Below are 12630 nucleotides of genomic sequence, written 5' to 3' on the forward strand. Positions count from 1 at the left end.
GTGCAAACCAAGTCACTGTATTTCCCTTTTCACCATTTCCTGAGTCCCTTTCTTCACAATCTCTGTTTCTCCTCAGAAGCTTCTCAGAAGCTGTTCCCCCTCCCAGAACCAACCGTTCTCCCCTAGTTCTTCGGGGTCAAAAAGGCTTGAATTCTAGGCATGCCACTGACTGCTCAGGGTTACTTTTATTATTTATATATATATCTCTAAAAATTGCCCCACTTTCCACTCCAAAAAAAGGGGGGTTGTTCAAAATGGCTTCCAAAATATAAAAAACATAAATCAACAATCACTGAAACACTAATATGCTAAAAGCAGCAGCAAACATAAAGACAGATATGCAAAGAAAAACACAAAGTTAAGGACAGATAGAAAACTTACTGGCAAAACCCACTTTTCCTGTGTCATTTTCGCCTGGGCAGATGATCTGGAGCAAGTGTAACAGCAGCAGGGAGCCAGTGTAGTGTAATGGTTAGAGTGTTGAATTGGGACTTGGGAGATCTGGGTTCCAGTCCCCACTTGGCCATGAAGCTCATGGGGTGAGTTTGGGCCAAGTCACTGAGTCTCAGGCTAAACTACCTCACAGGTTGTTGTAGGGATAAAATGGAGAGGAGGGAGCGGATCATGTAAGCCACCCGGGGTTCCCTAGAGGAAAATGGTGGGATTAGATTTGTAATGATTAATTAAATAAATACATCTGTAGAAGAAACCAGTCTCCATTTGACTGCTACAATTCAGTATAACAATCATGACAAAACAGTAGGCTTGTGATGGCATTATGCCATGGAAAACAGTTGTTATGGAAGACCAAGCTGCCACCTTAAGAGTGGGTGAAGTTGTTCTGTTAAGAACCTCAAGGCAGCTAGGGCTTAGGCCCAAAGTAGATTTGGACTCCAGCTCCTGCAAAGAACCCAGCCAGTTAGAAAGCAAGAGAGCTCTGGCCTTTGTAAAAGTGCAGTCTAGGGAAATCTCCACAGCCATCTGACAACTAGATGGCTTTGGGGATTACTAGAGTCCTTCGGACAAAAGGTTGTGACTTCTATCAGCACTATCTTTCCCTGAGGAGGGGAGGGGAAGCTTGTAATCACCATTACCCCCCTGCCCCACCTTGTTGCATCATGCACCCACTGCCAGGAGCTTTGAGGGACACCAGCGGGATAGCTCCACTCCGTGAGGGACTTTAACTTCTGTTTGGTTTGGCAGCCATTTTCAGCCCAGTGGCATTTCCTCTGAAACCTGCCATGGCCAGAGATTCAGCTACAGACTGAAAGCCGGAACATTTGAAGCCTGTGGGGAGAAGTCTTGTATATGCCTTTGCCTTAAAACAGCCTTCTCCAACCTGGTGCCCTCCAGATGTGTTGGACTGCAATTAACTCCCAGAATCCCTCAGCCAGAATAGCTTGGGGATTCCGGGAGTTGTAGTCCAAAACATCTGGAGGGCACCTGGTTGAGGAAGGCTGCCTTAAGCCTCCCATCCTGCACTGGGAACTGCAGGAGACATCAGCAATAGTGTGCTGGTGAGAAAGCCTCGTCCTAGTGAGGGAGACTAACATTCCGGTTTTGTGTGTTCTTGTATTTGAAACATATTATATAACCTGTCTGGAGAACTTCAGTAGCTGGCAAAGTATAAATATTATTAAACAAACAATGAAAGAAGCCTACAGTCTGGCTTTGCCACCTAACAGCTCCCCAAACCAATCCCAGAATTTGGGGTTGGACTTTATAATCAGAAATAAGGTGTGAGCGCTGCTTGAATTGGTTCATGAAGTCCCTGCCCTTGACTAGCAAGTGCAGTAGTGCCACAAATTTTTCCACTTTTCTCCCAACGATGAAAACTCACTATTCCCCTGGTGTGCAGCCATGAGGTGTCTGAAGGTGCAATCCTACACATGTTTAGACAGAACAAAAGGCCTGCAACTCCCAGGATGTCCCGGCCAGCATGGCTGACTGGAGCATGCTGGGAGTTGTAGGACATTTTTCTGTCTAAACATGCATATGATTGTGCCTTAAATAACTGAAAGCTTATTCATTTATTATGGAGGGACCTTTGTTCAGTGGTACAGCACATATTTTGCATAAGAAGGCCTCCCCCCCTGTTCAAATCCCTACATCTCCAGTTTAAAAAAGGATCAAGTTACAAGTGATGGGAAAGACCTCTGCCTGAGTGCCTGGGAAGCCACTGAATGGGCTGGCTTGCACAATCAAAACAGCTACGATTAAACAAGGGTTTGGAGGACATGACAATCCACACTCGGGACTTGAATGTACAAAAGGTCGGCTGGCTCACTGTGGCTTAAACAACCCATGGTGGGCTGTTTGATCATGTGAACCAGGTCACAGAATGAACAATACTGGGCTAGGTAAGATCAGTGGTCTCCCCTGGAATAAGGCAGCTCCCTATACTGAAATTCCATGATGAAAGCCAAGGCTGACTTTAGGATGGGGAAGGAGCAAGTTGTCCTTGGTGTCCCCCCACCCGTGCCAGTGCTCAGCTTATTTGGTGGTGGGCAAAGTGCCTGTGCGTAGTGGTGCTGCCAACTGGAGTGCTGCTCCTGTGCGTGTGGAATCATTGGTGTCATAATACTGGTTACACCAACTGTACCTCCAATGTGCGCTGCCACCACAAGCAGGAGGCAAGACTGCCTGCCCATCGGTAATGCTGACTAAAGTGCTGACCCTTCACACCTGGAGCCCTGGCTTGGGAATCCTGTGTGCTGGTCCTGATGAAAGCACATAGTTGATGAAAGTCTTTTTTTAGCTTAGAAAATTGGGGGGGGGGGCAGAAATGTGCGTGGTGTGGAGAAGGTGGATAGGTAGCATGTTTATCTACCTCTCATCTAATACTAGAATCCAGGGCCATTCAATGAAGGTGAATACTGGATGATTTAGGGCAGATAAAGGGATGTACAGACATAGCTGAAATACAGAATTTGTTTTCACAAGATGTAGTGATAGCTACCAACTTGGACAGCTTTAAAAGGGGATTAGATGAATTCATAGAGGATACAGCCTCAATGGCTACTAGTCATGATGGCTATAAATTACTTCCAGTATCAGAGGCAGTATACCTCTCAATACCAGTTGCTGGGGAAAATGAGTAGGAGGGGGCTACTGCATTCGCATCCTGTTAGTGGACTTCGCATATTACTATTATTATTTAAAACATTTGTATCCTGCCCTATATCATTAAGATCTCAGGGCAGCATACAGATAAAATCAATGTAAACAGTATAAAACAATAAATAAACACCTAAAAACATATTGAAGTATTAAGGTAAAACCAGTTAAAATATAAAACAATAAAACAGTTAAAACAATGTGCTAGGGAATGCATTTAGCCCTCAAAGGCTTTGGTAAAAAGCCATGTTTCTACTTGGCGCCAAAACGAGACCAATGTTTGTGCTAATCGAGCCTCCAAGGGGAGGGCATTCCACAACTGGATAGGCATCTGGTTGGTCATTGTGTGAACAGAATGCTGGACTAGATAAAGCATGGCTCTTCTTACATTCTTATGAAGCTTATGATCATTTATCCAAGATTATCTATGCATTGGTTCATGTTATTCTCTTAGTGGACTACTAATTTTAAGAACTCATCCCCCCCCCCCCCGATTCCAGTTCTGGTAACTAGTAGAGGCAACTATGCCTGGAGAACTGCCTTTGTCCTTTCACTCCTAGCAAGAGGGCTGCTGCTGCGCTCACTGAACATTTTCTGACAGCTTAGAAAAAGAACACTTTAGAGTCTGGGTCGTCCCTCACTGCACCACAGCAATATTTATCCCACTGTTTAAAACAAAGTGGCAAACAGCAGGAAGGTGAATCCTTTCTCACAAAGCAACGCTACTCCATTTTATGAATCTTTTTGGTCTAACTGAAGTTTAACTCACTGATGGCTGCGCATTACTCTTCCCTTCCAGTAGCTCACATTTCGGAAGAGAGAGATGGAGAGCAGTCTAGCTCACAGTGGTGTGCAAAAGCTATATATTGAACTATTGATCTTGAACAGAGACATGTCATATTATCAGATAAAGAAAAAAATAGGGTTGGGCAATGTATTTCAGATTCTCCAGATAAAGATCAAGCTTATTTTACAATAGAGAAAAATGATACAGCGCAATTACCAGGAGCTGCTCTCTGAGGACTCATCATCAGATAACCAACTGCTTCACTGGGAAGGAAAATGTTTGGTGCACATCATGGAACTGAGACCTTACCAATGCCATCTAAGACAACCAGGCCATTTTTAACCATTTCTTGATACTAATTGCCCTAGTTCACTTTTACATCAACATACGCTTGCCTAAAATTTTGCAGTTGATGCAAAATAGTTTTGTTTCTTAAGTGACTTACCATGAGATCCAGCCATGACCACTGACTCTAGTTTATCAGAGAAGCACTTTTATTCGCTCAGCTTGACATACCATCCAACTAACTCCTTGATGGAAATCAATGCCTTTAGTTAATTAAGGTCTTACCTTACCCTAAACAGTGGCACTATGAGAAGTGAATAAAAAAGCTACTGTTGCTTCCCATAGCCCAAACATATTTTTTATCTAGTTATCGACCCTTAAATGATTCCTGATTATCTTTAGGAAGCACTTTCCCCCATATAAGCTCCACCATTTATTGAGATCTTCAGGTGACAGGGTGCTGGCCTGGGCCTTATCAGTTTGTGGTTTAATAGGACCCCAACCAATGTCTATGACACTTCAGCTTTGGAATCCTAGAGCATCTGCAGCTTTTATTTAACCATATTTAAGCATCAGATTGCTTTATTTTCTGTCTGGAAAAGCATTAATTGTGAAATAAATGAGAAGTGCAGCACCTCTCTTCATCTTGTGTGTCTGCTCACCAGGAGGCACATAAAAAAATTACGTATGTTTTCACAAAAACATCTCTAAAAATCCAACATCCGCGTATTTGTTAACATAGCATGGAATGGTTTCAAGTACTCAAGACACAGTTTTCACTGCGAGGCAGACAAAGTGAAAATACTACTATAAGCCATAAGTGGGCATGTTAAGTGGCAAAGTAGTTAATGCTGAATCTACCAAAGGAATATAGCTGGAACAGAATGAGGAAGTTTTAAAAAGAGGATGTGTAAATAAGACTGGCTTTCAGACGGAAAATGGAAATCCAACATGATTTTTTCTAAAACAGTTTAATTTAAAAAAGAAAAACTGAAGAGCCCTGAAAAAATAGGAAAATCCCAAAGCATATTGTGTGTCACCTGTTTTAGTCACAAAGAAACACAATAATCCAAAAAGATATTTAGTTTAATACAAATTTTATACAAAGAAAATGTGAAAAAATACTTCCATATGCTAAAAGCAATTATGCTTCACAAATAAGGCCAGCTAGGCTATCTTTGACACAACTGCAATTCACAAATATTCTGCTCTTGATTTTTTTTCCTTCTAATTTTTCTTCTTTCCTCTAATGTGTGTACTAGCTGGAGACTGTACAAACTGCATCCTTTATAAACAATGGGAGAAATCAATATGACTAAAATGTACAACAAAATGTACTGGAATGATATCATACAATTAATTTTCTCATATACATACATCACCTTGCTTTGTTCAATGCTTTTGTTTACACAACATACAAAATGGTACTACAGTATAAGTGTAACAGACAGCGTTTTCATGGGTTACTTTCTCTCTCATACTGTACTGTTTCATGCTTACATAAAAACATAAGAATTCCATAATACATGCTCTAGCCCAGCATCAATGTCCTTTGCCCATGTTTCCTGCTAAAGAGTCCTCTCCCTCTCTAGCTCTTATTCCCTTTGAAAAGCATTTCAAATTATATATATATATATATATATATATATATATAATTTTAAAAGACCCTAACAGAACTGAAACGTAACCCAGTAGAAAGCATAGCTCCAGACAATTTGCTGATCCTCTCTGGAATTATCCGTCAGTATATTACCAACTACTATTAAGCTTCCTACTTTCCTTCTTAGCATGAATGAAATTTAAAACCTTTTTTTTGTAAACAATCTCTCTCATTTTAAATATGCAACACAAAATATGCCCTTTAATGTACTTGAGCCCCAAAGACTGGAAATTCTTAATTTAACACATTTAAAACGGCCCAGCTTCAGTTGCACAATCAGATGTGCAGGCATTGTTTTCACTTCCAAAGGCAAGCCAAGTGGTTCAGTCTTCTCTTCCTTAAATCCTAGAGAGGAAGAATAATTTGTGTGTGCAACTGCAGTTCCCAGAAGACCATTTCTCTTGGTGTCATTTGTGGCAAGTCTGATTTAAGCTTTCCTTCACCAACTTCCAACACTCCTTATACGTTGAAGTCGATACAAATATAAAAAGGAGATGGCACTCTAACATCATCCACAAATTGTACATCATTTACAACAGAAGCATAGGTTTACCATGGATTTTACCAGTCCTCAAGCTTTTTAAAGCCAGCACTAATGCTTTACATTAATGTAGTGTAGTTAAATGCTTCGTACACATGTACAAAGCTAAAAGTCTGAACCTCTGAGGTTAATCCAATGAACTGTGGGGATTTTTTTTTTCACATTTCTGTTACAGAGGGTATTATTTATTTCAACAGCTGCCTGGACTTCCTTTGTTAGCAGTTAGACTCTCCGTACTTGGACAGGCATTGTCGTTTGAACATACTGGACTCCCGTTCTCATTGCCACGGTCCCAGCTGTAGGGCTCACTACTACAGGAATGGTCTGTGGATTAAAACCAAAACACATATGTAAGAGACCACAGACATGTAATCACAGAAATGCAGGACTACTTACTACAAGAAATCCTGAGCAGAACATAACTAGACAAACAGAATTCATAACACATCATAATTATAATCCACTACAATATTGCTACGGTAAGCACTTCAGGTACAGGGAAAGGTTTTTAATGCTATTGCTATTTCCTGTTCCTCAATATGCATCCTGAAGCCTATGTATAAATATCCTTTTAACATTTTTGCGAGTCGTTCATTAACAATACATAACACATCTGATTAAGTATGTTTAATGTTTCTGAGTTACAGATATTCTATGCTTGCACTGGAAAAAAATCTTATACATTATTTACATAATGCATATAGGGTCAGATCAGATAGAAATGAATGTAATTTAGGAGATAGCTGGAACCTAGTCTCTAAAGGGCTCATAAGCAAACACTATTAATTCACAGGAAGCAAAAGAACAAAAAAAGTGCTTGTTTGTTTTCACAGTTTTGAAACAAAGCATCAGGCTGATTTTAGCATTCCAGAGACTGCTTATTGGGAGCTCTTCAAAATAAGGAAAGTCAAAGAGAATGATGCATAGGCATAATTTTAATGGTGACTTGTATGCATATTCTGCAAAAGTGGAAGTTCATGGGAAAACAGATGATGTAAACATTTCAAGGAATTGTAGCATCGATACCAGGATTCCACCTTGGGCAGAGTAATAAATGAGAGAAATACCTAACATTTCCTATTCACGCAGAAACTTTCTTCAGTCAAGGCACAAGCACCTAAGAATTATCTTGATGGATCAGAGCAATGTCCATCTCGTCACTACATGCACAACCCGACAGGCATCAGTGCTTTGGCACCACTAATGGAGGCAAGGAAGCAGGAATACCAGCTGCTTCTTCGTCACTGTGGTGAGGAACAACCTTAATCCTCCTCCTCCTTCCAGCAACCCAATGGGCACTGCTGCTTCAGATGCCAGGAGTGCGGGGTGACATATGCTGGGGGCCGGGGGGGCACGTGGGGGGGCTGCCTGCAGCCTGCATTTTTTGCACCCCTGATCTAATGCAATCAGAATAAGTTCATACAGATATTGTATGCTTCATTTTACCACACATTTCATCACACACTGGCAGTTGCTGTGTGATTAAATTTCCTTGCCACTAGACGGAGTTCACCCCAGGGAAGTTTAGTCAGGTGTCAGCACTCTCTACATCTAACAGTATCCATTGACATGCCTCTGGGAAGCCCACAATCTCTATTGTTTGCCCCAACATCTGATAACCACTCATGTATTGCTTCTTAACATAGAGGCTCCATTATTTTATATTTTATTTTAGCAAAAATGGCTAGTAGTCGTTCATAGGTCTATCCCCCATGAGTGAAGCCTTAAAACCACCCAGAAACTCATCTACGGTACTGTCCACCACCATACCTTGTGATAATTAATGCCATAGGTTATATATTCTGTGAAAAACACTTATTGTGCTCTGCTCTAAACTTATCAAAGGACAATAAACTTTACCTCATAATAGAGGCCAGCACAGAGAAAGCTATGCTGCTTGGAAGAACAAAATGTAGGGCTTCTGGAGTCCTGTTCCCCTGCACACACTTAAAACCAGGCTTGATTTGGGATGGAGGCTTCCAGTAGCAGCCATGAATACATATTTATGTTTGGAGAATGCAAGCATCATGCACTATTTAACAGTAACAGCTCAGAACATCTAACCTAGTACTGTCTACTCTGCCAGCAGCTCTCAGGCAGAGGACTTTCCCACCTGAGAGCCTTTAATCAGACATACCAGGGTTTGGACCACAATTTCCTGTAAGCAAACTGTCTGTTGAGCTATAAACCGCTGAGCTATGGTCTCTTTCATATAAGGCTTCTAAAAACTATGGAGGTAGATGAGTCCATTTAGGGTTTTGAGATTTATTACCCAACTCAAATATGCATTCCATAATTCCAGTAGCATATGGCTGAATATCATTATGCCATATGACTACAGCATGAGACTAAAGGTACCTACTGCGTGTGGTACAGACAAGCCATTGTAAATTATAGAATCAAAAGGGAAGGGACAATCAAGGTCTTCCCTCCTGGTTTAAGGCAGTATCCTTCATATATTTACATCCCTCAAGATTAACTGTTGCAAATGAAGATTGCATCACAAGCAGATAGCAGAAGTGAATGTGATGCGCCATGCCCGAAGGACATTGCAGTTTCAGTAACTCAAACAACTGAGCAGAGCCACAACTTATAGGGCAAAAGTAAAAACAAAACAAAACAAGGCCCCTGTTTAAAATCAATTATTTGACACTCTTAAAAATTGTGAGCGAATAGATCTGACGGTCTAACATGGTCAGCAATGCAGGGTACAGCCCATCCACCTGGACTTGAGAACCTAGGAAGCTGCCTTAGAGTGGCAGGCGGCAGTATTGCAACTGAAACTCTCCCCACGACCTGAGTTCGATCCCAGCGGAAGCCGGGTCTCAGGTAGCCGGCTCAGGTCGACTCAGCCTTCCATCCTTCCGAGGTTGGTAAAATGAGTACCCAGCTTGCTGGGGGAAAGGTAGCCATGACTGGGGAAGGCAATGGCAAACCACCCTGCTATAGTCTGCCATGAAAACGCCAGCGTAAGTAGGCATCCCTCTAGGGGTCAGTAAAGACCCGGTGCTTGCACAGGAGGAACCTTTCCTATCTATCCTAGTACTGTCAACGCTGACTTCCAAGGGAAAATGCTTTAGGCCAAAGTAAACTCTACCATATCACCTAGTTGTGGCAGAAAGCAGGACAAACCTCAAGTTCTTAGAGCAGGACCTTTCCCCTTGCTAATCCCAAAAGGATACCAGATCCTAAAAGGATACTGAAGTACCATTCAGAATATAATATTCTTCAGGTACACATCCAAACTGTTTTGGAATTAGAATGGTTCCCACGAAGTTCTGTTTATTGAGCATGGAAGATAAATTTGGGGCAGTACTGAATAAAAAGCTAAATAGGGTTAACCTTTGTTACCATATGGCAATTCCACAAAAGGAAATTAAGAATCCCAAGAAGTTAACTGGGCATAGAACAGTGGCCTAATTTCTAAGCCAGGGCGAACTTTCCCATCTCAGCAGATCCCAATGCCACAAAGGCATTGTGGCAATTCCAGAAGCGCAGAACACACACAGACGCGATATTGTATGCTTCATTTTTTCAGTGTAACCTGGAAACCTAGTGTTAAAATAAAGCTTCTTTGCAATGCACAATTGAAGAATGCATAGTTGTCTATATCTGCGCTGATGTTTACACAAAACACAGTAACTGAAAAGTTATCTACATATAAATGATTTTTTTTGTAAACCGCTCTAGAAGCCAAGTGTAGAATTTTAAATTCATAAAATGTGAATCCTGTGTGCCTGTGATGAAAATGTATGGCATAAAGAGAAATGGAAACGTACAGCAAAATAAGGCATTTTGCACTGCAAACTGAGACTTCAGACCAGTGAATTCATATCCTGATAGCACAGGAGAAAAACCCAACCCCCCGCTCCCAAATATATAATGAGCTGTTTCAATGCCAAGAGCAGTACTTACAATTGTGGGTTGAGTAGTTGGTATATAGGTGGTGGTCTGCGGTACCTGGACCAGTTTTATAGGCTGGCTGCTTGTCACACCTGTTGCTATCTGCAGAGACAGCACAGGTAACCTCAGTGAAAGGCAGAGACAGCAGAGGTAACTTCAGTTTTACATAAATGCCACCTATTTATTAATATAGGCTTGGATCCAGACCTTGCCTTCCATCTATGGAAGGCTTTTGGTCCAGCGGAGCACTTCCGCTGGCGGAATAAGGGAGGTGGTTATTTTTGCAGATTTCCCTGTTCCCTTCAGCCCCCTATACCTTCCAAAAACATGCTCTGGTGGGTTGGGGGAATCTTCTGAAACTGTTGAGAGGTGGTGCTGGGGGCTCCCGGGGGAGGGGTGTCAACAAAAATGGCTTCCCCCCACTTTCCACTGACAGAGTACTCTTGCTGGTGGGAGCAAACTCTGGATCCAACCCATAGAATTTTGTCAGATGCTTGGCTTATGTTCAAAATTTGCATCTCAATGAATTCACAGGTTACATTTTTGTAAATAAAAAGCAAAATTCAAAATATGAATGCAAGCAATGTATACAGCTTGATGTTTCCAAGAGATATAACAATTATGTGAAAACAATTTGAGATTTTCAGAGCAGAATATTCCATAGCAGAAATCTTAGGCACCTTGACATTTTCCTTGCATGTAACACCTGATCATACATAGCAAACACAGCACTGCTACAAGCAAGACAAGACTGGTCTTTTAAAATGTCTTTATTATGGGCAGAATCCAACAGGGCACTTCTTCGATTCTCTTCCACCCTGCCGAATGTGTTGCGTATGAGGCCCTCACTGCATGTGCAGTGGCGATTTAGCGCTTCTGGGGCAACCCAAAAGGAGTAGAAATGCTTGTTTCTGGAAGGAGGCAGGTTGGCAGAGCTGACCAGCCTCCTTCCAGAAATGAGTATTTTTGCTAATTTGGGGGCTTCCCCTAGGACACTCTAAATCTCCATTGCATAAGTGCTGGGTCTCGCTTGCGGAAGGGAATAAGTGGGGCAGAAGGGAATCGGCAGGGGTGTAAGTGCCCCATTGGATTCTGCCCCATGTACCCAAATAGTGATTCCTGTTAAGACATATCACCACTTTTCAATGTATTTCAAGCTGTGCATCTTGGTCTCTCTTCTCTTTTCCACCAATATGTTCTGTATCTAGAATTTCCCCCCTTAAAAACATATAAAGCCTAGAGGCCAACCTACATAGTTTTATGAGAGGTAGCTTCACAAATAACATGAGGTCTTGAGTACATCGTGAGACTTGTTCTTGAATCACTCAAATGAGATACCACGATGGAATCAAAATATTGAGAGAACCAGAGAATGCATTGTTTTTTTTACTAAAATGAAGGGATAAATGGGAGTGAAAGGATAAAATGTGGAATGCCTGTTCTGAATAAAGTTATTCATTTAATTATGGGTGCTAGCAATGCTTCAGAAATGGAAGCATAAAATATAACCTATATCCTAATCCATACAATCTGCAGAACATTAATAAGTGTATATTTGTATACTTGGCTTAAGTATCCAAATGCCTGCCAATCCTGCAGAAGTGTTAGGATACAGGATTATGCAAAGATGTGGTAATATCAGCAACAGCTTCAAACCGGGTTCTGGGCACATGGCAACAGAAATGTGGCATGCTGTATATGCTACATAGCATATGCAATCTGCATTTCAAAAGACTTAGATGAGAGAAAGCCTGATGGGCATTTTTGATGAGTCAGAGCAGTCTCCTTGACTCGTATGAACGTATCATAAAACTGCATGTAATTTCATTTGTCCATGGCATGATAAAGGGGCAGCATAGGAAAATATGTGAGAACCTGAAAACATTTTGATCCCTTCCCTTAAGTCTTAAATGCTTAAGAAATAACTCTCTATAAGGATGAGGAAAAATACCAATATGTCTTTTAATTCTTACCAACCTTCATGAAAGGTAAAAGGAAAAACTTAATTTAGTGCTTTGCGCAGTCTTACAAATTCAACAAAAAACATAGGCTGCACAAAAGAAAGGTAACACTTACTGTAACACTCTCTTTGCTCTTTTCAATAGCTGCCTCTTTTTCTTTTGGAGTACTGGCTGTTTCTGTGGGTGCAGGCTGTGCACTGGAAGCAGGCTGGGATGATTTATTTAATGTTTCTGTGCTAATTTCTGTATCCGTTTCTTGTTGTGTTGCAGTGGCTACAATGAAAACAAATGGAATTTAAATAAGGTATCACAGAAAATAAATGCCCGGTTGTGTTCACACAAAAGTAGGTTAAAAGGTAACTGCTGGTTCACACAA

General features: G+C 41.3%; 1 protein-coding gene across 13 annotated transcripts in view; it reads right to left on the minus strand.

The window, feature by feature from the left end:
- Positions 1–5257: 5257 nt before the first annotated feature.
- Positions 5258–12630, minus strand: part of ZMYND8 (zinc finger MYND-type containing 8) — a 106617-nt gene continuing 99244 nt past the window's right edge. For 12 of the 13 annotated variants that reach the window (XM_084854040.1, XM_084854043.1, XM_084854039.1 and 9 more), the window contains 3 exons: positions 12370–12527; positions 10306–10395; positions 5258–6714 (listed from right to left, as the gene is read on the minus strand). In XM_084854040.1, the coding sequence (XP_084710166.1) occupies positions 6613–6714; positions 10306–10395; positions 12370–12527 (350 nt within the window). In that variant the 3' untranslated portion in view covers positions 5258–6612. The remainder of the gene's footprint in view (positions 6715–10305; positions 10396–12369; positions 12528–12630) is intronic. The other variant, XM_084854034.1, reaches the window with a different exon arrangement.

This window comes from Heloderma suspectum, chromosome 4, assembly GCF_057233095.1.
Source record: "Heloderma suspectum isolate Gila_16-S chromosome 4, 16-S_ref, whole genome shotgun sequence".
Taxonomy (NCBI): domain Eukaryota; kingdom Metazoa; phylum Chordata; class Lepidosauria; order Squamata; family Helodermatidae; genus Heloderma; species Heloderma suspectum.